We start from the raw sequence: 24,198 nt of genomic DNA on the forward strand, positions 1-24,198 counted from the left end.
TTAAGTGGTAGCTGTAGCCCTGTCTCAGATCTTTATTTTCTCAGCATTCAAAGGTTTCATGATTTAGTTGGTTTAACAGATCAGGTTCTTAACTGATTTTTATCACAATGAGGAGAGACGTGTTTGTGTTTCAGTAGTTTTAGATCTGCAGAAATCAAAATTTGAACAGTGGATCCTTGAGGATCTGTTCTTTGTTACTCTTTACCTATCTTTAATACAAATGCAGCTCTTTTAAACCAGAATTAGTGCAGCGAAGGTGCTTTCAGTTACTGTGCTCCTGTCCTTTGGAACGAGCTGTCTGCTGACATGAGGTCAAACAGAGCCGTGTCTACATTCAAAAACAAACTCAGAACCTCTTTATTCTCACAGGCTGATATTTAATTACTGTGTGCCTTTTGTTGATTCCATTGCCTTGAGGCATATTAGACCTACATAGGTTTTTAGGTTTTTATGTTAAGTGTAATGAAATGTGCTTTATTAAAAAATGACCGTTGTCACTGCCATTGTTTGCAACAAAGTACAACTCCCCGGTGCTGTATCTCATTTTGATGATGAATTGAAAGTCAGCAACCAGCAACTGGATGAGAGGTGTGTGTGAGAGAGAGACGAGGAGTGGACTTGGGAGTGGAATTTCCCCAGGAAAACCGTCTCCCAAGTGGCACACTGTGGTACTGTGGCAGGCCTTTTTAAAAAAAACTTCCAAGGGGACTGCTTGGGATACAACAGTTTTAACTAGTTGTTGTGAGTCAAAGGAACATCCACAGGAATGGTTTCCAAAAGAACGATGCCTGTTAACGAGATGATCAGTGTTATTTTTAATATTCGCTAAAAATTGCTTTGAAAGGGCTTAATTATGAATCAATAAAGGAATTCAATTTATAGAGAAGCAGTAGTTATAGTTAATCATATCAGTCTTGTATGAATATAGGTATTTTAAAAGGTATTTTATTTACTTTATACATACCATGCATTATTTACTTTCTTTATGGCAGCCCTCCTTGTCCAGGAGGATATTTAATGTGTTTACTCTGTGTCTACATTGGACACGAGGCTGAATTTTCTTTAGCTTACTCTATAATGTGCAAATAATCTTGTAAAATATTAGCTCCCTTTATTTATTTTTCAGTCACCCAATTGATGGTGCTAAGTCTTTCTGTTACGCCATCACACTTTACAGTTGCCTCTGTGAGCCAATGAAACTGCCTGCATTCAAATTTTTAAATTTTCCCGCAGTTGTTGATGCTGCTTGCTGCAAACCGTTTACCTCAACTAATTACAGTCGGCGTGTCTAATTCTGCAAACCTTGAGGAAATTTCCATTACAAATATTTTATGGAGAGAAAGCTGTTATGAACATGGCGGGGATTATCCCTACATGGGCGTGCACAACAGCAAGCAGACGATCTGGATAATCCCCTCACTGCCGGCAAACTTGAAAGGTAAATGGTAAAAGAGTCACAAGTAGTCTGCATTTTTATTTGATGCATGCTTTAATAGAATCAATCTGATTGTTTGGGTAAAAGATTATTGCATGGACTGAAAATACAATTTAACACCCACTGACTCTCTGGAGTATGAGGTGTATTTTTACAACTTGAAATTTGTTTACACAAATATCTAACTAGGAGCTGAGTCGTCAAGAGATAAAAGAGCTCCAATAGTTACATGAAAGTACCGAAAATACTGTACAAAGCTTCGCTGTGGGGACAAGAGCTCACCTTATTTATGGCCCTCTCAGAGTCTGATAGCTTCAAATGTATGCAGAAGATTTTATTTTTCAGAAGAATTATGATTGTTTAAAAATGTTGGATCTTTCCAAGAAAGAAAACTGCAAAAACAGGACAAATGAACAAACAAAGAAATCACTAAACATAGACATACAAAGGGGGGGGGGGGGGGCATGAGAGTACCATGGGAGTGATTCACAGGGACTGATTTGCTTTTAGAGCAAGCCTCCAGTAGCCACTAGAGTAGTGCATGCGTAAAACAATATAATAACCACAGCCCAACACGGCTGCTTTTTTCCAAGGATCTCAGTGTACTCTTTGTCTATGTTGAGCATTACAGGACATCTTTAAGTTAATGTTACCAATATTCATTTAAACACCATATCTTTCTTTCAGTTTATAATTGCAACATCTTTGAAAGGACACGCCCACTGTTCAAAGTCCTTAGATCAGACCGCCTCTTTTCTTTAATTATCTAGACTGGCCTCAGCGTGGGCGATATGTGTTAAAGGTAAGGTAAACTGGCTGCTGCTGCTTGTGCATGGACTATTTGGCTTTGTGTGCTGTTTCATACTGAAAAAGCAAGTGAAATCTGCAGAAAACCAGGTGTTGCATGGGATCAATCATAATGAGGCTATGCCAAGGTAAAGTAATGTTTGAAATTTAATCCATGCCAAAGTGAACATGCCATCTTTATTGCATTTATTTTATTTTTATGTTAATATAACTCGTACATTTCTGTTGCAGGTTTATTTTGATGCATCAGTGAAAATGGGTATGTGTAAATTTTTGCATATCATTAAAAATGAACAAGTGAGCAGTAAAGTAAAAAAAAAAAATAGCAGAATTATGAAGAAACTCACACGGCGACCCCACTCTACTGAACCCTTCTGCATATTGAATCCATTGTATCCTGTCTATTTCAGTCTTTTTCCTTGGGTTAGATTTCAGATATGCATGTGCTACTTCCATGGTTAAATAAACCAAACATCTTACATTTTGTCTGCACTGAAACTTGAGAGGAAGGTTTTTGTTATTGAGGACAAGTGGAAACCAGGTGAAATCCCACACCTGAATCTGTCCGGGGTCAGGCCTGATAGGTAACAGGAAGAAAGCTCACTTGCGCTGATTTTTAATTAGAAGTCCTTTTGGTTTGACAGTGTAACTGAGCCCATGTGCAAATCTCTGGGTTCTTGCAGACTATATAGACTATATTCCAGATGACCTAATATGAACCTGGTCAATTTGACCTACTGCAAAAAATTCCCTTAATTAATGTTCATATCAAATTTTGAACTACAGATCTATTTAGAATGTATAAATACCTGACATTAATACATGGATGAAGAATGCTTAATTAATAAGAATTAATGAGGTTTCTCTTTACTATAAACCACTTTATAATCTTATAGTAAATGTATTTTGGGTCACTTAAGGAAAAGTCATCAAATTTCAGGTTAAAAAAAGATTTATGTCATTTTTACAGCTGTCAAACATCAAAATGGGTCAAATTTGTGTGCAAGAATTCCAGAAAACTCCAGAAGTCTTTGAGTGGATTTTAAGCTTTTAAAATCTTTTATTTGAGAGTCCTTCATGGCACAAAATCCAACAGGAAATCATCTGAAGAACCTGACGTTCATTAGTTAACCAGTGTTACATTAGTTAAATAAGTCAATATGGCATAAAAATTGTAATCTTTTTGTCTTCCGTTTTAAATTTTCATTTTTCAAATTACAGACACGATTATTTTGCATCTCCTATTGGTCAATGTGGAGTCACTTTGAGTATCTTTGTAGCTATTTTGCATCTCTTTGTGGTAACGTTGCCTTTTGTCACAGTCACAGAGGGGCGGGTCAGTACCTGTGCATTATTTCCTGCTTGATTTATTCAGTCTCTCTGTTTCACCTGAAGCCTCCATAATTCCTCACATCCTGCCTCTAAGTAAAAATGTCAATTAGCCTCAAATGCAAGTTTTTCCAAATGTCTGTTTTCTATTTACTAACAGAATTTCAAAATAGGGCTGGAAACGTCAACAGCGGTTTGAAAATCAGCAGACCAGCTGATCAACGCCTAACAGCTATACAAATCCCCACAAGTGTGACTACAGCCTCATTTCTGAAGGTAAACTGTTGATCGTATGGGCTATAGACCATTTTTGTCCACTATCGTCAGCAAATAATGTGCCCTCATCATAGTCAGAGGACTTTAGAAGCACTGGCAAAAGCATACATTTCTGTTTCTTCTGTAACTTCTGTAACATCCACACCTAAACGTGTTTGCACGTGTGGATTCATATGTTCGGTGTGGATCCCAGTGAAAAGTGATCTCTGCCTGCCTCTTAGCATACAGCACTAACACCAGCTCAGAGGAAGTATCTGTACAGCATTGCAGCTTCCTATAGCACTGAGCATGTCCGGCGCCTCGTCACCCAGCACTACATGAATGTGCAGCACAGGTGTATACGAGCAGGTGAGAAGAACCAAAACAAAATAAAATAAATACAATTCAGATGTAACTTGTTGTTGTGTGCTATCTCTCTGTTTTTCTAAACTGTTTGTAAACCACTTTCACTGATAAGCATCTGACTTATCCTGTTACAGTCCTTTACAGTGAGTCATTGAGCAACGGCTGAGTAACGGCTTTCACGCTGTGGTTTGTTTTGTATGTTTGTTTTGTCTTTGTGCCAAGTCATAGACTACAACCACAAAAGAGGCATACTTTTTGAGGCTTCTGTGGCCTCACCTGAGAATGACAGAGAGTATCATCTATCAAAAACACAATCGGAAGTTTCTTCAGGGTCAAAAAACAAGAGCAAGACCAGTGCAAAACATTCTAGAAAACCCTCCCAAAGAACAGAGAAGCCAGGTGAGACGTGAGCTATCAAGTGATAGCTGAAGTTACAATATTTTAAATATCCTAAGGATCATCGCTTTATTTTATCCCACCTTATTTCCCTTTTTAATATGTCCTTCTAACACCCTTACGCCTTACGCATCTGAACTAGTCTGCACATGTAGATAATTATAGTTGTCACGTATGGAGATTTCGAAAGCACTTAACGAGCAGCTCATTTCCATGTTTACTTTTCAGACTTGCAAAGAGTTAAAATGAAAACTTTTTGCCACAATATTTAGCTCATCTTTATATTTTTTAAAATGTAAAATATAAGAACCATCATTTCATGGTAATTTATACTGTAAAGTTCCCAATACATTATAGATAGGAACTCGAGAATCCCAAGCAAACAACTGGCAACAGTGTGGAGAGAAAAAAAAAGAAAATTCCCCTTGGGTTGGAAAGTACCGACTAAGGAAAGCAAAGAGAGAAAAACACTGAGAAAGGGAAAACAAAAAAAGAAAAAACTATTAATTTAAAAAACATAAATAATATTATTTAATGATAAAGAATTCTCAATTCAGTTCAGTTTTATTTATATGGTGCAAAATCACAACAGCAGTTGCATCAAAGTGCTTCATATTGTAAGGTTAAGATCTTACAATACAGAGAACTTAAGAAGACTTTATTCAAAATGAGAACATTGAAAATGTTTTTTAAAAAGAAAGAGAAGTCAATAAAACTTTTAATGTAACATATTTGAAATTGCAGGTCCTTTAATGCATCTGCATCAACACATAGAAAGGCTAAGAAGTGCACATGGTCACAAACACAGAGAAGGAAAAGTCCGAGGAGCAAGTCAGCAAAACATTTGGAATTATTTGGAACTTTCTTCAAAAATGTTATATTTTAGTTTACAATCATCTGTGAACTAAAAATTCACTGGACACTTTATTAATTACACCTGTTCAACTGCTCATAAACACAAATACATGGGAATATGCACGCATAAACTCGCAAACGGTGCCAAGTCACTGCATTAAGGCACATGGTTAAATAACCTGCTGAAGTTCACACTGAGGAGAATGGCCAGACCGATTTAAGCTGATAGGAAGGCAACAGTAACTCACAAATCAGCTTATTTCAATTCAGATATGCAGAAGAGCATCTCTAAATATACAACACATCAAACTTTGAGGCACATGGGCTACAGCAGCAGACTGGGTGACACTCCTGTAGCTAAGAACGGGAAACTGATGGCTCACCAAAATTGGACAATAGAAGACTGACAGATTTTGGAGTATTCAACATGAAAGCATGGCTCCATTCTGCCTTGGATCAACAGTATAGGTAGATGCTAGTGCGAGGATATCATTTTTTCATGTTTTTCTTGGCACACTTTTGGTCTTTAGTACTAGCCGAGCATTGTGTAAATGCCACAGCCTACCTGGGTGTTGCGCATGTCTGACCCTTTATGAGCGCTACATCTCCATGATAGGGTATCATGTTATAAATCATGTCAAACTGGTTTCTTGAGCATGAAGATGAGTTCACTGTACTCAAATGGCCTCCACAGTCACCAGATCTCAGTCAAGTAGAGAAATTTTTGTAGTGAGATGGGAGATTTACATCGTGGATGTTTAGCAACATGAACCAAAGCCTCTGAGCAATGTTTCCTGCACTTTGTTGAATCTTTGCCACAGAGAATCAACATAATAAGGCAGCCAGTGAGAGTATGCCAGTTACCAAGAATATTATCAACTATCTTATAAATATTCACTTTCTTCTGTAGAGTTAAACATTTCATTTTTTGCCAGGAGCCAGGATCAGACTGTCGGATGAGGAAGAAGAGCAGGGAGGACCAAATGATTCTCTGAGTGAATGTCTGAGCTCCCTCTCTGTGGGAGGATGGGACGGTGACAGCTTATCTGATTTGTGATTCTTTTATAATAATATAGTGACGCTTTCTTCTACTTAAACGCCACAAAATGCAGTTTCCAGTATATATACTGTATATACTGATCAGACACTACTGGTGTTTAAAGGAAAGCTTCAGGAATTTTGAATTGAGATTTTCACTTGCATCTAGAAATTGTTTACAGTTATCTGGATCATGCATTATTTGTATCTGTAGAAATAAATACTCTGTATGTGAGCTTCTAAATGTACAGCTGTGTCTTAGTTTTGTGTTAAGTTAGAATTCCTCCTTATCAGAATGTGTAACTGTTTTTCTTTTTTCATTTTTTAAAGCCTATTTAAGCTTTAAACGATGTTTTATGCATCTGCAAGATCAGTTTTAGTAAGATGTAAAGATGAAGTTAATGTAGCGCCCTCTGTGACTGGGGGAAATCCTTTGGAAGACTTGATTTCCATGAAGTCACGTGATCGCTACCGTTAAAGAGAGGAATAATGGGAAGTGCGTGCCTGTGCTGGCGTGCTTAGCGCTTGGTGCTGGCCACAGGCTCATCACGAGCAGATACTGTTTCTTTGGCTGCTTTAAAGAAGAGTTTGCTTTCTTCTTTCAAAATAATGACGTGTTTTAATTTCATTGGCTAAATGAAGGCGACTTGGATTTTTTTTTTTTCTTAGTGTTAACGGAAAAAGTAAAGCCTTTCTCCCCCTTTTTTGCTGCTAACACAGGTTTCCCATTGTTGATATGAAACAGATGTTTTGGGATGCATTAGTTGCATAAGTACCTCTGGAATTCAGGAAAGTTTAAAATCTTCAAATTCTTCACGTGAACTAGTATGGATGAAAACTCTCTGAGGCATTGATGATATGCTGATGTCTGATAACTGTATTATTTTTTTATTTTCACTTAGAATAAAGTCATTGACATCTATGTTCTGCATGTGCAATTTTTAAATGTATATGTTTATAGTTGTGTGTGACTGTCTCTTTTGTTTTATCCGTTTAGGAACTTGTATTTTCACTTTAATACTCACTGCTATTAATTTCTACTCATCTGTTTTACAGTCCTGTGCAAAAGTCTTTAGCCATCCCATCATTTCTTGATATTTTGCAAGAAAAGGCAGCTTTCCTGTCATTTCTTTAGTGTTCAGGAATAGTTCTCCGGGCTTCTTCAAGGACATTCAACTCTCGTCTTTGGATGTCGGCTGTTGTTTCTTCTGTTCTCTGCCAAGATGATCTCACACTGCTTCAGTAATGTTCTGGTCTGGGGTTTGGGGAAGGCCAGTCAATGACTGATGGGGGTTTTCTGTCCGGGTATGCTTTTACTGAATTGGCAGCGTTTAGGATTATTGTCCTGCTGAAAAATGAAAGTGCTGCCAATCAGATGCTTTCTAGATTGTTTTAAATGGTGGATTAAAGTCTGATGATACTTTTCTGCGTTCACATTTCTGTTAATTTTCACAAGTGGCTGATTAGAACCAAAAATTTCAGATTTCGACTCATCACACCTTAAGACCTGTTGCCACTGATTTTCAGTCCACTTATTCATCAGCTGAAGAGTCTCTAGCCCCGTGTCAGGTCTTTGCTGGATTTTTTATTTTTTTTTAATTTCTAAAAGATGAGTCATATCCAAAAAATGTATGCTGTAAATAGATTTTTTTTTAGACCTGCCACTTCTTCTTTTGTCCTCTACTGGTCCAGTTTCCCCAAATTTGTGAAGGCCACACTGCACACCATGCTGAGATATGCCAAGTTTTTAGCTGATAGCTTTTTAGGAATCACATTCTTTCGTGCAAAAGTACTATTTCATGTCTGTCAGACTGCTTTCTTGGGCATTTTTCATAGATTTGCCAAGTTGTCTGTTATGTGTAGAGACAACACTGGTTCATCACTTGAGTTAGGGGCCTTTTTTTAACTATTATTTAAGGTAACCTGAAACCTAATGTAGCCTGTCCATGTTTGCCATGGCCCCGCCAATAATGTTAATATGTGGTTCAAAGCCATTTTAATAATCATTTCCACCTTTTTGTAATCATGATTTGTACCAGGTGTGTTATTTAATGGGGGCATAACTATTTTTATTTAGACAATACTATAATATATGCAAAGATGATCATAATTCCCTCATGGCAAAAATCAATGCTTTGCAATTTTCAGAGAAGCAAACAGCTTTGAGTATAAAAGAGCGATGTACACCAAGCCAGACCGAGGCTTAAAAATTTCAGTAGCCTGAAATCAGGAACAGGGAGGCTTTTTCTGTCTGTGTGGTATCACAAAGTTCCAGTATTATGTGCATTGATACTTAGGGGGATTTCTTTTTCAAATAAGCACGTTGAGTTATCCTCAAAGTTTTCAAGACAGAAGAGTAAAAGTATAAATAAATTTGAATTTCCCAAATGAAATATCAAAACACTATTTATGCACGGCTATTACTGCTGTCAATATAATTTAACACACAGCAACAGATGGAGTGAAATTACATCTTTATTGTGGGAAAGAAATGAATAAAAGGAGGCTAACTACAGGAAGCAATGGCCTGTTACATGTACAGGATGTGAGGAGGGTGTTTATTAAAACAACAACAAAAAAACCCAAAGAAAAAAAAAAATGGCACCCAATATTATTGCATTCTCTACAGTTACCAAAAGACAGCTCAGGTATAAGCAAATGCTGATGACATATAAACAATATAATACACAGGTCTTTTAGAGTTAACTTACAGAAGTTATAGCATTAACACTGTGGTGACTCTGAGGGAGCTGCCGCCCCCTGGTGGACAGGAATGAAATATAATCTGAGCCTTGTTAATGCAAATTTTTCTCCATCTCTTTGTGCTCTCCTTTAAGATTTCTTGTACTCAATTCGCTCCACCTTGACATCATCGCCGATCAGCTGATAAACGTACGTGACCACTGTAGATGCCTGGATGTCCATTAATACAAAAGAGGGGATGATGTTGCTGTGAGAGAAAAAAAAACAGATGCATTTCTTTAATTACACCCAGTTTAATGAAAAAAACCTTTAACTGCAAACACCTCAGTATTAAAAACATCCACAACAGTGTTTCTTTCCTAGAAGATCTGTGTTAAACATAAATGCTTTGAGCGGGATTTACAGAATTTCAGTTGCTGCCATTACGTCTGTGTGGATGAGAAAATTCAGAGACAAATATCTAAAGACCTCAAACATCAATCCAGAACTATCTGCATGGAGATCTATTATGCGACATGAGCAAAAATCTGTTTTTGTTATAATGTTGGAAAACTAGTTCATGTTAAAAGATGCCATAATTTGGCTTGAAGCAATCAGTTTTCTTAGTTGCTGATGATCAGTTCTCCAATTAGAATCAGTTATCAAAATATGAAATTGTTCCAAATATTCTACTACTTTGCACATGAGAAAGAGCATTTTTCATTATTTTTAGGTGTTTGTAAAAATTGTAGCATATTAAGGAAAATGCATAACTAAAATATGATATTTCACTGTGAAAATAATCTCAAACACACTAACCAAACTAACTGTCAAAATGTCTTTTTGCAATGACAAGGAAAACAGGGCATCTTAATGTACTGAAATTCTGTCAGCTTGGTTCAATATGTAGAGCCTCCAGTCTGGTTCACATGCTAAAGTGTCTTCGAGAAAGATACTGAAGCCTGATGAATCCACTGGAGTGTGAGTGTGTGCGTGAAAGTTACAACGTGCTTGGGTGTCTGAGTGCACAGCTAAGAGCAGTAAAACACTGTACAAGTGCAGAGCATGTTTTACTTTTTTTTACTTGGTTGTTGCAGGGACAGTGACGGGTTGCCCAGTGACTCTCAACACTTTTTTACTGCAGTACAAGATCACCCGTGTTTTTTCCACAGTACATGTCGAGTAGTATATTGCTGTGTACTTCTTCTATGCGGGGCTATGAGAATTTAATGTCTAAGTATATCTTATATAGTGCTCTTCTACTCTACTTGAGCACTCGAGTAGAAATGTAACTGCTTTCTATCTAATATTCACACTTCAATAAGAGAAACTCTGGGTTCAGTATCTTGCACCTAGATACTGATACTTTCACTGAAGCAGCCAGGGTTCAAACCACCAACCTTCCAATGTCAAAATCATGAAAACATAGCTAACTCGCCTCCTAAATAGAGCTCAATTCATGGTTTATATTGGCTCCCACCTTTCCAGGGCGCTGTAGGCTCCAGTTGCAGAACCAGGGTTTATGTAAAACTTATTTTCATTCTCAAATGCCTCAAACTTGTGTGTGTGCCCAGAGATAAGGATGTCAACGTCGAGTTGTCTCTGGAGGAGTGCCAGGCTGGCCATGTCACCCCAGGGGATCACTTGATGGCCGTGGATGAGTCCAATCTTAAACTGGCCCACTGTGACCACCTTCTGCTCTGGGTAGTTCAGGTTCTGAGAAAATATCAGGAGGACAAATGAGAGATGAGAAAAACATGGAGTAAAGTAAGGTTTATACACTGCTTTTATCTGACAAGTCCAATTATGGAATAAAGTACTAATTATACACACATTTAAACAGACAGCAAATGGCAGAATGAGCTATATTTAAAAGATGTCGTGTCCTCAATGGGATCATTTTTGAAAATCTTGATCTACATGGATAAATCTCAGTTTGAGAGAACAGCAATTACAATTTAATTACAGAGCAATCAGTCATTAGGAACAGCAAATGATGTTCTTCCTCAGTGCTATTAATATGCAGAAACACAATTTGTAGACATGATTTGAACCCTGTTTTTGAACATTCTTTGAAATAAAATTGTTTTACGGTGATTAGTATCTTCTACGTGGTTTATTTTATTGTTCACACACACAGACACAAACCTCATCAAAGTCTCCTCTGACGATGTGGACGTCCCCAGCGAGGGTTTTCAGGTAGTCATAGCTCTCCTTGGTGCAGAGGTTCCCTGTGCAGAGAATGTGCTGGATCTTCCCCGGCACTAACAGTTTTTTGAACTTGGCTGGCAACGTGTTGCATCGGTGAGGGATGTGCAGGTCACCTAACACCAGGACCAACTGATATCATCGCACAGACACACACAGACAGGTTAGTTACCCACCGATGAGCTCTCTGCCATGGCTGAGCATTTCATTTTCCCCAGTGGGCCAGATTAGAAAATGGGACAGCTGAGAAGGGGCGCACCAATAAGCTTATAAAGAGATAAAATTCATATTGAGCAAAGCCGAGTTCAGCTTATTGGTGTGGCACAACAATCCCAATTTCTCATGTGGTCCCTTGAAAAGAAATTTATGCCCCATCCCTGCTACAGCGTGCATGCTGCAGCATAAGAATACAGAAAGGGGAAGTGGGCCGAGGACAGAGCCCTGCGGGACGCCACTGGTCAATTCTGCAGGAGAGAATAATGCAAACAGATTCCACCATAACCGCTACACTCCTCTGTTAGTTATTGTTAAATTCTCCTGTACTTTTTTCAGAACAGTTTAATATTATTGCACAGATTAATTTAGTACAGTGGATAAACAGGTTTCACTCAAAAAGCTCAAATCTGGGGAAAAAAGCAACAGTTGTGAGCAAAGATCTGACTAAATTGAGTGTCTGAGTCCAAACTGGGCATTGTCCAGATTGAAAACCTATTTTTATTCCCTGGCTTTTAACTCTGTAGGAAACTGACACCTTCTTATTTATTTTATTGTATGTAATGATTTTAAGGTATTTTTAATTTGGTAGTTGTTTTGATCTGTGTTGTTCAGCACTTTGGTCTGCCTGGTGTGTTCTTAAAGTGCTATACAAATAAACGACGATGATGATGATGATGATGATGATTGTGAAAGTAACTTTCGACACAACTGGAAGACAGCCCACGGCAGAAAAATATGGTTTGAATTGGCACAGCTGGATTTCAGACGCTCAATGGCAGATAAAAGAGGTAGTTATGTTTTTACACTGCACCAAGAGTCTATGAGAAACAAACACCATTAAAACCGGGAGTTTATATTAAACATTAAACCTACAAATATTTTTAACTACTAGCCAGCACAGAAATTCTGAGCAACGGCTGTGATCGTATGTGATGACTTGGGTAGAAAAAAAAGAAAAGTCTGAATTCAACTGGTGAACATTAAGACAAACCAGGACTGATGCACAAAAGTATGTTAGACCATGTTCAAAATTTTATATTACAATATTACACTTGATCTGAATTTGTGCAATCATGTTATCTTCTGTCCTAGTAAAGACCAGTTTACCCTCTCTAAAAACTGATGAATCCCCCCCCAAAAAAGAAAAGATAATATAATTTAGTAGTTTAGACTTTGAAACATCGTTATCTTCCTGCTGTGTTACTTTTAGTGGATTTCTTGTAACTGATTAGTGTCTTATTAATATTGCTTAGGCAACAGTTCAGTGCACTGCAGTTGCTATAGGAGCAGCAGCTACTTGTGCAAGAGATGCAGAAACAGCAGACCTCTGGGGCCGTGCAATCCCAGTCCCATGTTAGTGAGCCAGGCAGAGAAGCGATCAGAAAACAGGGATCCAGGACAGAGTGGGAACACTTACCCGGTGACCAGCCTGGTTGTTTGGAGACAGGCAAAAAAGGCAGAGTGCGGTGGTGGGGTGAGATAGAGAGGAAGGCATGATGTGCGTGGAGAGATCAACATGAGGCGTGATCAGAGATTGGGGTAAAGAAATACAAAAACAAAATTTTAAAAATGAAAATAAAGACAAGAAAGAGTGGGGACAAGAAGGGGAAACTGAAATTAGAAATTAAAAAGTGAATGGATTAAGTAGACAGATATTAATCATTCAAACAAACCAAAAAAAAAAAAAAAGGTTAAAACAACAATGTGGTTGAAACAGTTGTTAATGGTCGATGGTTAGTGATAATCATTAAGCAAAACATATTGTAGTCGCCTGACAGTGAGCAAATGAAAAATAATGCGGTGAAGCAAATCAAATAGATGGCTGCAATTAAGCTCTGATGAATCGTCTAGTGTCGAAGTATTTGTGTTTATAAATATGTCGAACTACAGAACCTGGAAATTATAAAACATAACAAAATGAATGTAGTCCTATGAGTTGTAGTTCCAAAGTAGCAACAGTCTTGTTTAGCTGGGTTATTAAATAAATACATTTTTAAAATGACTGCTCAAGTGCGGGCTGCTAGCTGGATGATAAACATTAAAGCAGACCAGGAAAGTGCTTCGTAAAATCGTAAGATGAAGTGTTAGCTCTATTAGCTCCGGAAGCTAACTCATTGACAAAAAGGGAAAAGTAAAAGAAGTCGTTATATCCATCAAACACATAACAAAATGATTCACGAACAAGCAAGACACACTGGGAGCCCGCTGTGCAATGGAAATGTGTGACTTTATGGGTGTTTGCAGTTTGTTCCGGTGAATTTTGGAGACTATATTGCTCAACTGTCATGTGATCCGTTGATCCATCTCGGAACTGAGCTTTAATGCAACACAGCCTGAAACTGAAGCCATGATCACGGTCCCTTTACGTCGACAGCTAGTTTCATAAAAAGTCGAGCGCTCGATACACCGAATGAAAACGTGAGAACCCGTGGCCTTTTCGCCATTTCATACTCACCATCTTCAATGTTTCGGCTTGCAGGCAGTCAAGTTGAGGAAGCGCCTACGCACGTACAGCGTCACGACGTCAGCCAATGGGGAACGAGGATGTGTCAATAAAAGCTTATTGTTTCCTTTTCCTTTCAAAATAAAACAGCTAAGGTATGGAGGAATTGAGAGAAGTATTGAGGGGGTAACAGTTGCAGTCTGGCATTGAAAGCAAAAGCAGGTGGCCAAAACGATTTTATGCATCTAATTCTAATTCGTTTGTTTAAAACCTAAAGGATGGGGTTTTCCCCTAAATTTTCTATGTTCATGTTTCGCATACACATGGAGTGCGACTTCAGCAGACTTTTAATTTAAAATTAATGCTGAGACCCGGATATTGCTAAACTTATTGCAGCTGTTAGCTTGACGTTCGTTGGTAAAAGCGACGAGTGTAGCAGCATTTCGCAGAACATTCGAGAGGTAGGTCCGAAATTATTTCATCACATTTACATGGTCTCATCCTAACGACGATTTCACAGCGATGACTGTAATTTTACAAAGAAATAGCTGCTAGCTACCAGCGAGGACAATTTTAATCACGTTATCTTCCGTCAACCGCGTTGATTGGACTTGGCTAATAACTGCGTTAGCTGTGTGACGTCCACTCGTTTCATTTTAACGCATGGGATCTGACTATTTACTGGCCCTCAAGCTACTGTTTTCGCATCGGATAATGCTAACAATGAAGGTCAATTTGAAGGTACAAATTAGTGGATTAACGCTAATTGTCCCGCTTTCATTGTTATATCTATAAGATAATTTATGGGGAATTTTACTGCGTAACACGTGCAACCTTAACCTTAGCCAGTTAGCTGGCTGACGTTATCTTTTCACGGTGTGGCACTATCGCTAACGGGGGTAATGGAGCGTTTAATCCTCGTGGCAGTTATGCTGTACGTGACTATTCAAATACCCACCCAGTGAACACAGATGGCTGTCTCGCTCGACATAAAACCGTTTACTTCGCAGTTTGTGTGAATAACGAAACTATCTCTTTTTTTCCCCCCTCCCCAAAGGTCCCCAAAGCCCGAGGACGTTCCAGATAACCTCCTTCTGCCTTTGAGGAAGAGCAGCCGCACTTTGGATATTTATGGTCTTTAACTGTGCCTCTTTGAGAGCATCAAAATCATTAAGAAACCCTGTTGCAGTCAATAACATCAACCAGCACCAGGCATCGACCACCGTTCACTGCGGCTCTTGGAAGATCAGCGTTGTGTTTATGTCTTTGTTTTGCGAAAACGGTAAGTTTTTGGACGCAATCTACGATTTATTTCAACTTTCTTGCGCGATATATGGTGTCGTGTTATGTGTTTGTCAAAGCTAACGCTTTAGTCAGCGTTATTGAGCAATATGACACGATTTCTGTGCCACTGTATCAAAATGGCGTCTTCCAGTCCGTCACTCGTGTGCAGTGACTGTATGACGCACTCTGCACCAAGCTGCTAAGCTAGTTAGCTAGCCTCCTCCTGAAATAGGCTCGACCTCTGCCCTTCTCAAAGATCTTAAAATCGGACACCACTGTGTCAGTCGCAAACAAGTTGGGAGGCATTTCATTGCGACTCGCACTTGCGTGTGTGAGACAATAACTGCTGCAGACTTTGTTGTTGATATTAAAACCATCAGCGGGGGGAGTTGTTTGGCAGCTGCTAGGCCTCCCTGTTTGTGACCTAGTAAAAAAGTGCAGGCCTTATACGACTAAAGCCAGGGGCCCTCATGTAAGACAAAGGGTGTCCACAAAGCTCTTTTTTTGTGCATTATATGGCAACAAAAGGTGGGAGAAACATCCAGATTTGTGGCAGAGCTTTTATTTTTCTTTGGGCCCACGTCATGCTTGCTCACTGTTGGATCACATGATTATGATTTGGATTTGCTGGGATATTTTCAGTCTTGACCCATTTTTGTGGGAATTCCTGTTAAATTGAGAAAATGATTTGAATAAGTCGTCTCTGGGAGCCACTGGGTCCTCGATTGCCTGTCCCTCTGGCTTGGATCTGTGTCGTAATGGAGTCTGGTCTTTCTTAATAGTGGCAGTCACTAAAGAGCAGGCCTGCACCACAGGAATCTTTAACTGTTTTCTTGTGGATTAGATGCTACCAAGGCTACAAACCACTGGGTTCACAAAATGAACTAGGCTGCATCTTATTGTTGTCATCATGGTACCTTTTCTCAATTGGATGGTGTATATAAACTGACAGTGGTGAAAAGATGTTTATTTTACATGATAAGTCATCTGAAATGTAATATTTGCACTGCTGTCTTTATGCAATTGCAGCAGTCATCAAGTTGTTACTTTGTAGAACTAGAATATAAACAAACTCCTCCAGAGACTAGATGGTTAACAAAGTTCTGTAAAGACAGACTAGAAGTGTAACATGAGTGCATGTCTACAAATCTGGGGGGGGTGGGGGGCAAAACCCTGTATTTGCACCCAATGTAGGATTGCAACACCCACATGAACTGTGGGGTTTCCTTATTAAATATTGATGTTTGTCCCTCTCGTCTTTCAGAGCTGTTGCGCAGCCGTTGGAACCTGTGTGGTGGAAATCTAGACTTCAAGCAAGGAGCTTGCAGCCACAGCGGCACAGCGTTTTTCATGTCAGAGACCGAGCACGCTTGCAGTCGTTTATGTCATCCCCTCTTTTCCAGACAGAAGATCCCGAAAAATCCCCAACCAAGATCCTTTTATCTTACTGATAGTGCTAACATCCAGCCAAAATGTCTGTCAACGTCAACCGCAGCGTGTCAGACCAGTTCTATCGCTACAAGATGCCCCGTCTGATTGCCAAGGTAACTACTCATTATTGTTTTTTAGATTTGTCCATTGGGGAGAGAAAAACAGCATCAGAATAGTGGTTGGAATTGGTCTAAAGTTTCCTGAGTCCTGCAGGAAGAAATGTTTGGGTGTGAATATAACATGTGGGTTTTTCCTTTCAATCCAGGTTGAAGGCAAAGGGAATGGAATCAAGACGGTCATTGTCAACATGGTTGATGTTGCAAAGGCTCTGAACAGGCCTCCAACATGTGAGTAACAACATGCAAATCTTAGTATTTAGCTGGAATTGAACTAGAGCTTGTTAAAGTCTGTTTATTTTCACAATGACATTTTTCACCTTTTGACTGTCACTTTTATATTCTCTCTTTTTTTTTTTTTTCTCTTTTGAATTCATCGTTGTAATATTCACCCCAGGTGAAGGAGAGATGTTTTGTTTATAGAATTCTTTAAACATGATGATGTGGCAATTACTCAAATGAAATGACCCCGTTCGATTGAGACTGTAAGATGTGCCGTTAGGGGGGGGGGGGAGGCTGTTTGGCTTGGTCAACAAGTTTGTGTACTCGTGACATTTTTCGTTTACACAATTTTGTAGTTGGAGTATTTGATGATCAAGCTTAAATGTCTGTCATGTTCATTACCAGTTTAAAAGCAAACAAACACCTAATGTTTAACATCTTCCTTTAAAGAAAAAAAACAGTAACGTTCTTCAAAATCAATAATTACCAGGGCAAAGTCTCCTCGGTTTTTTTTTTTTTTTTTTTTTTTTTTTTTTTTTTTTTGCTGGGTCATGGTGGCCTCATGTGCTGCTTTTCCTCTCCTCCGCAGACCCGACCAAGTTTTTTGGTTGTGAACTCGGCGCTCAGACCCAGTTTGATACCAAAAACGATCGTTACATCGTCAACGGATCCCACGAGGCGAACAAGTTGCAGGACATGCTTGATGGGTTCATCAGAAAATTTGTGCTGTGTGCCGAGTGTGACAACCCTGAAACTGATCTGGTAAATATTTCACAGCATCTCCGGGGCAGGTGCAGAGTATTTATTTGTTTTTTATGTTTTTTTTTGTGGGTGGGCGACAGAAAGGGAAAGAACAAAGTAATAATTTAATACAACTATATGACTTAATGATGATAATGTGTCCCCTTTTATTGGCTATTATGACCCGAAATTTTTTCATTTATTTCCTTTGTGTTTACAGCGCCTTGTGACTATGAAAATCACGTGGTTAATAAATAAATATTAAATTACTAAATAAAGAGACTTCCCACTTTAGATTCAGTATAAGAAAAGTTGCCTGTGTAAAGAAGAGTACTAGATTGTGTTGCAGTTTTTTAGGTACAAAATAATTTATTTTATTGTCCTTGCAGCATGTCAATCCCAAGAAACAAACTATTGGTACTTCCTGTAAGGCCTGTGGATACCGCGGCATGCTAGACACCAGACACAAACTCTGCACATTCATCCTCAAAAACCCACCTGGTGAGACATTTTTTTTTTGCTCTGTGGTGAATCCAGAAAAGGGAACTGCAGCCAAAACCCCAAGATAGACTTGCTAATGAAGACTTTTGTCTTTCCTAACACAGAGAGCAATGATAGTGGATCTGCATCTGTGAAGAAAGAGAAGGAGAAGAAGAACCGCAAGAAGGACAAGGAGAACGGCTCTGGCAGTGGCGAGGCTGGAAACCATGACAACTTTGATGCTCCCGAGGCTGTGGTGCGTCTGCTGTGCTCCCAGACACCCGCTGGGCTTCTACAGCCACGGGACACTAGCACAAAACGTTTCTCTTCACTTCACACACGGTTTTCTCAGACACCATTGAAGTCAGTAGTAGTCAGCAAAGTGCCAGCTTTTATTTTAGACACTAATGCCACACAGTCTAGTGGCTTTTGAGTAGAGACTCAAGGGTCTTCTCGTGCTCGTATGCTGTTTTTATTTTGGTGTAAATTGTAACTTTTCCCCGATGACCCTTACTCTGAAAAGTTCTCAGCAACCAACCCCGTCAAAATAAGAAGCTCAGAGTTGACAGTTTGCTCAGGTTTAATGCTTGGTAGTGATTTGTGGTGCGGATTTCCTAGTGATGGATCAGTGTTGTAGAACTGTTCAAACTCCTTAGTAATCACAGTTCATGATATGTATCCCACATTTCCCCCTTCACAGGAATGGTAATAATGATTAAGGTCCACACTGACACATGTGTTGTGAAATGTTCTTTGTAATGGATTTTCCACTGAAAGGGTGGGGCCGTCACCCAAAGACCTCCAAAAAGAGTTTGCGTTTGCATAAAAACTGAGTCTAGCAACTTCCACGTTTGCAGTATACGTGTCCTCGAAGCTCTCAACCGGAACAACTTCCTCCAGTTCAAATGAAAGAGTTTCTCTTTAGACTGAGTTTACATCAGCAATTTCTTTTTTTTTAAATGCAATTTTTTTTGGGGGGGGAGGCGGGTTCTGGTTGAATTTAAGTTTCTTTTTCTATTATTATTATTACTACTATTATTGGCTGCACAGCCCTCTTTTGCATTTCACCATAATATGACCCACTAAGATGCAAAATCCAAGCAAGCCCGAGTGTTTCTGCACCATCTCGCTTTGCCTGAATCCTGTGGTTTCCTGTTTAGGATCGAGATGACGATGATGAAGACTGGGCAGAGGAGACTACAGAGGAGGCACAGAGGCGGCGAATGGAGGAGATCAGCGATCACGCCAAGAACCTGACGCTCAGCGAGGACCTGGAGAAACCCCTGGAGGATAGGGTCAACCTCTTCTACAGCTTTGTGAAAGTAAGGGGTCCCCCGATTGTCCTGAATTTTTCTCGGCAGGAGTTTGTGAAACATCAAAAGTACACTTTAAAAACGAAGAACCGGTGTTCGGTGCTTGGCCTTTACGCATAGATTTTATTTGCACACACAAGAATTGGAGATACTTTAGTTCCTCCCCTGTAACCATTTGTTCTTTAAATGTGCAGAACAAAAAGGAAAGCGGAACGATTGACGCAGCTGATAAAGAGATCTTGGCGGAGGCAGAGCGCCTGGATGTGAAGGCCATGGGCCCGCTCATCCTGAGCGAACTGCTGTTCAACGAAAACATCCGTGACCAGATCAAGAAGTACAAACGTCACTTCCTGCGTGTAAGTCATTTTCAAGTCTGTGCTGCGTGTCCTTATGGTGCTGTCTTGTCCTCTTCCTCACATTAGGGTGTGTTTCACATGTCTCATGGCTTTCCTAACCTTTTCCTTAGTTCTGCCACAACAACAAGAAAGCCCAGAAGTATCTGCTGGGAGGCTTTGAGTGTGTCGTGAAGCTGCATCAGGTCCAGCTCCTGCCACGTGTTCCCATCATCCTCAAAGACCTGTACGACGCTGACCTGCTGGAGGAGGACGTGATTTTCGCCTGGGCAGAGAAGGTGAGGGACTTGACTACTAATGTCAAGTTAAACTCTGTGTTCTGAATCACACACGCTCCAGACAGGAGGGGGGAGTGAAGAAATGCCTGCTGAACTTGACCCCATTTTGCCCAGAAATTAAAAGCCTAAAGGTGATCTGGGAGCAGATGGTAGTTAATCGTTACCCCATGAATCGGTTATGAGCACTCACTGAGATCTTTAAAAGGGAAATGGCAAATTAAATTAGATTTAGGCTTATTCTTTGCAGCACAGAGCCTTCGTTAGAGTAACAAACAATAACAATCAAAACTGTATTCTACTAAAAGCTGGTATTTGTTAAATTGGTGAAATTAGAGCTTGTCTTATACCCTGACTCTGAAAGACTGAAATGCTTCAGGGGACACTTGGATAAACCTCCAACCTCAAACTGTAGCACTGAGCCACTAAAAACACCTAACAGACTGCAGTATGCAGAGGTGTCAGTCGTCATATCAAACCTCTCTGGTAATATTGATGATTGGAGTAGCGTGAGGAAGAGGTGGTTGAAATCTGTTTGAACAGATTCATTCTGCAAATGAAACAACATGAGCTCTAATGTGTCTGGTTTCAGGTCCTTAGCTGCGGGAGTACGACTATATTAAGCCTTAAAAATGTAATGCAAACAACTGCTACAAATTACATCAGTTGACGCATGATTGGGGCAGTACAGCTGAAAGTATAATGCTGCCAAAAAGTTGAGGTCAAGAGCTTTTAGGACATTAATACATCAAACAGCAGGAAGTGCAGTGGACTAGGGCCGCCTTTGACAAAGAATGAATTCACACTTCCCGTGTGTGTGTGTGTGTGTGTGTGTGTGTGTGTGTGGTAGCCCAAACTAGTCTGTTTTGTTACACCAGTCTGACCATACATTGACTCCCCATCTCCCACCACGAGTGAGAGTGACACACCTAACCTGCACTGCATAACAAAAGCAGAGTGTTGGGCTCAACACATCCTTTCAGACAGTGTTCCACCAAAGAAAGCCTAAAAAGGCCATTAACAAAGAAATGTAAGACCTGGTCTTTTTAAAGGGGCTTTGTGTGTGGGCTGAGATTCTGGTGCACTATTGAGGCCGCTAATGGTTGTAAATTTTGTGTGTGGCATATTTTAAATGCAATCAAGCTGGTTTGGGAACGAATACACAGCTGAGAGCAAATTGAATTGTAATCAATTCAAAATGTGTGAATTAAATATATTAAACAATAGAAGTGGAGGAATGAATAGGTATAAAGATAAAAAGTGCTATTAATAAATACAGAATTAGTTGAGGTTTTTAAACATTTTGCTAAGTCTTTACGTCCTGAAAATTTGAGCTAGCTTTCCCTTAACTGTGACTTTTGTTATGGTATTTTATTTACTTTGGATACACATTAACTGTTAGATGCTAAATACTGCAACAGCAGCATGAAGACTACAGTTCAAATAACCCCAAGGGCTTGTTTATTTGAGGTCTTTTACACTGAAATCAGTCATTGCATTAAATCCATTCTCTTTTTCTTCATCAGGTTTCTAAGAAGTACGTCTCCAAGGAACTTGCCAAAGAGATCCATGCCAAGGCCGCTCCTTTTGTCAAATGGCTGAAGGAGGCAGAGGAGGAGAGCGAGGGTAGCGAAGAAGAGGAGGAGGAAGATGATGAGAATGTTGAGGTAGAGTTATCTGAAGTGGTCACTTGGCTGTGTGCCGTGAAGTACAGTAAAAAAAAAAAAAACAGCTGTAGTTCAGGAGTTACTGAGAACGTCCAGATTAAAGCAAAAATTAATCGCGTCATTGTCACAACTGCTTCCAGCTGCCACATGTAGTCAGCGTCAGAGTGTGCATTATGGATATAGGTGTATATAAGTGAGTGCATTTACTTGTATACCTATATCCATATATGCATGCATGCACTCACACCAATCTGTCAGCCTGCTCAGGTGTGCTGCATCATTAACTGGGTCAGCTCCGCCCACTAGTTCCTGGAAGAATTAGGAATAACATTTCCAACAAGGAAGCTGCACCCCGAAAGGAGGAAGCACAAAGAGGCCAGTCCTGTGACTATTGCGTCACTCAGTTTAAAATGGATGCAGACTTTTAGTGGCTTTTTGTTTTGCTCCGTACGAATATTAAAAACTGCAATTTAGTATGAAAATCAAATCACTTTAATACCTGTAGACTATGCTTGGAGACTGAGTATGAAACCTGCATAAAATTCCAATATTCCATTTCACCGGGTGACTCCGGTCTACTGACACCTCGCTCGTTAGCAGCTTGAAAGTCAATTTTTAAAAATGACAGTAAGCATGAAGGTTAGAGTTGCACTAATTTTTAAAATGCGACAGATTTGTTTCTGTTGTGAGAGGACTGATGCTGATGCAGTCGGGGGTGTTTATTGAGCAGCTGCATGTTTTCCTGTCCTCAGGTGGTGTACTCGTCCTCTGCCCGCGAGCTCAAAGTGGAGACTGTGAAACCAGACACGCCAGAGAAAGAAGAGGACGACATTGACATCGATGCGATCTGAGAGACTCGAGTGATGATGCTTTTCCTGACTTGCGGCTTTGACTCACGATGCCCTGCACTAGCTAAATGGCTGGCCTTTTCCCTCCTTTACTACCTGTCCCACCACCAGCCCTCTCTGCGATCCCTTCTCCGCTTAGTGGCATGATTTAACATAGCGCTTTATCTGCTGCACATTAACGCTGTCATTTTGAAGTGTATTCAGTTGATGAAATGAAGTCGCTTTTGGGGGTTTTAATCACGGGTGATTTGGGAATTTTGTTTTGACTGCACTTTGTTTTCTTTTGGTCCTTGTATTTTTCCAGTCAATAAAGAATGAATGTTTTGCTATCCAGCACATTTGACTGTTTCATCTGTGAGATTGGACCGTTTTTCTCTGGTAGGTGATTAACAGAGAATCTGAGGAGAAACCTCTTCCCTTAAATGTTGTGCTGTGAAGCCAGAAGTTTTCTATATCATAAATAAAATAACATAATTGTTAAATCATTTAAAAATAAAATAAAATAAAAAAAAAGTGATCAGATTCATCTTCAGAGCATGATGGTGTGTTTTTAAAAATCTGCACTGCAGCTCTGTGAGGGAGGGAAAATATGCATGTGTCCATGTTTTGTAATAGGAAACCAAAGTTCAAACAACACTAGATCAACTATCTGTAACGCTGCTGGTCCTACTAAACTAAACATACACGTTCGCCTCATGTTACAGAAAGAGACCTGGAAACTGACTGAGAATTAATTTGCAAAGTAAGGAACCCAAATGGCAGTTTCACATAAAACTCCGTCTATTTTTGAGATAAAAGGCCAGAATGTAACTAATGTGGTTTTTAATCCAGTTATACTGAGCTTTGTTTTATACCACTCTTCCTCATCTCACATTGAAATAGAACTTTGAATAAGGTGACATTGGTGATGGTGTCATATTTGTGACTGGTTTACTTAAAACACTGGTAAGAACAACTGTTGCTAGGCTGAAAAACCTGCAGACGGATGCTTTGTAAAACGAAAACTCTTTCATTACACTTGGCAGCTTTACTGTTTATTCAGTTTTACTGATTTAGAGCTGCATGTCACGGACAAACTTATTATATTGCACTTTTCCAGCAGTGGAAACGGTGAACTTATTAGCTCAAACTTAAACTGTGGTGTAGAAATTCACAGCCTAGAAATCCAAAAGGTATATCTACGACCTATAAATGTTGTATCCTGTATGAAACCTATAAGACTTTGTGTAAAAAAAAAAAAAAAAAAAAAAAAAACAAACAAAAAGATACTAGCGACCTTTAAAGCTCTCATTTATTCGAATTGAATTCGAAGAATAAAAGGATGGTGTTGATATTCTTTTCTGTCTCGCTAATATTTAACAAAGGCGCACAACTGTTTTCCTTTGAAGCTCACTAAATTCCCATTTCCTCCCGACTGATGACAGGCCTCTCTGTACTT

The 24,198-nt window shown here is 39.5% G+C and overlaps 3 protein-coding genes across 10 annotated transcripts; 2 read left to right on the forward strand and 1 right to left on the reverse strand.

The window, feature by feature from the left end:
- Positions 1 to 961: 961 nt before the first annotated feature.
- Positions 962 to 7,904, forward strand: LOC120739632 (protein FAM216A). 4 transcript variants are annotated; one of them, XM_040041473.1, is made up of 7 exons: positions 962 to 1,438; positions 2,206 to 2,370; positions 2,474 to 2,501; positions 3,732 to 3,847; positions 4,069 to 4,195; positions 4,415 to 4,591; positions 6,379 to 7,904. In XM_040041473.1, exons 3-7 carry the CDS (start codon positions 2,498 to 2,500, stop codon positions 6,498 to 6,500), a joined length of 546 nt encoding a protein of 181 aa, XP_039897407.1. In that variant the 5' UTR covers positions 962 to 1,438; positions 2,206 to 2,370; positions 2,474 to 2,497; the 3' UTR covers positions 6,501 to 7,904. The 4 variants fall into 4 exon arrangements, with proteins under 4 accessions (XP_039897407.1, XP_039897408.1, XP_039897406.1 ...); XM_040041474.1 differs by lacking the exons at positions 962 to 1,438; positions 2,206 to 2,370; positions 2,474 to 2,501 and having other exon boundaries at positions 2,514 to 3,847; positions 6,354 to 7,904; XM_040041472.1 differs by lacking the exons at positions 962 to 1,438; positions 2,206 to 2,370; positions 2,474 to 2,501 and having other exon boundaries at positions 2,524 to 3,847; positions 4,421 to 4,591.
- Positions 7,905 to 8,938: 1,034 nt separating this feature from the next.
- vps29 (VPS29 retromer complex component) lies at positions 8,939 to 14,156 on the reverse strand. 3 transcript variants are annotated; one of them, XM_040041469.1, is made up of 5 exons: positions 14,043 to 14,156; positions 13,005 to 13,016; positions 11,312 to 11,503; positions 10,644 to 10,879; positions 8,939 to 9,431 (listed from the first exon to the last, which is right to left on the reverse strand). In XM_040041469.1, the coding sequence occupies exons 1-5, from the start codon at positions 14,043 to 14,045 to the stop codon at positions 9,314 to 9,316; spliced, it is 561 nt and encodes a 186-aa protein (XP_039897403.1). In that variant the 5' UTR covers positions 14,046 to 14,156; the 3' UTR covers positions 8,939 to 9,313. The 3 variants fall into 3 exon arrangements, with proteins under 3 accessions (XP_039897403.1, XP_039897404.1, XP_039897402.1); XM_040041470.1 differs by lacking the exon at positions 13,005 to 13,016 and having other exon boundaries at positions 14,043 to 14,154; XM_040041468.1 differs by lacking the exon at positions 14,043 to 14,156 and having other exon boundaries at positions 13,005 to 13,226.
- Positions 14,157 to 14,231: 75 nt separating this feature from the next.
- On the forward strand, positions 14,232 to 23,098 carry eif5 (eukaryotic translation initiation factor 5). 3 transcript variants are annotated; one of them, XM_040041461.1, is made up of 12 exons: positions 14,232 to 14,252; positions 15,088 to 15,312; positions 16,579 to 16,858; positions 17,011 to 17,092; positions 17,673 to 17,845; positions 18,214 to 18,325; positions 18,430 to 18,560; positions 19,465 to 19,626; positions 19,812 to 19,973; positions 20,084 to 20,248; positions 21,772 to 21,912; positions 22,665 to 23,098. In XM_040041461.1, exons 3-12 carry the CDS (start codon positions 16,787 to 16,789, stop codon positions 22,761 to 22,763), a joined length of 1,299 nt encoding a protein of 432 aa, XP_039897395.1. In that variant the 5' UTR covers positions 14,232 to 14,252; positions 15,088 to 15,312; positions 16,579 to 16,786; the 3' UTR covers positions 22,764 to 23,098. The 3 variants fall into 3 exon arrangements, with proteins under 3 accessions (XP_039897395.1, XP_039897393.1, XP_039897394.1); XM_040041459.1 differs by lacking the exon at positions 14,232 to 14,252 and adding an exon at positions 14,273 to 14,491; XM_040041460.1 differs by lacking the exon at positions 14,232 to 14,252 and adding an exon at positions 14,515 to 14,771.
- Positions 23,099 to 24,198: the final 1,100 nt, after the last annotated feature.

Source organism: Simochromis diagramma, unplaced genomic scaffold (assembly GCF_900408965.1).
Source record: "Simochromis diagramma unplaced genomic scaffold, fSimDia1.1 OVJJ01000304.1, whole genome shotgun sequence".
Taxonomy (NCBI): domain Eukaryota; kingdom Metazoa; phylum Chordata; class Actinopteri; order Cichliformes; family Cichlidae; genus Simochromis; species Simochromis diagramma.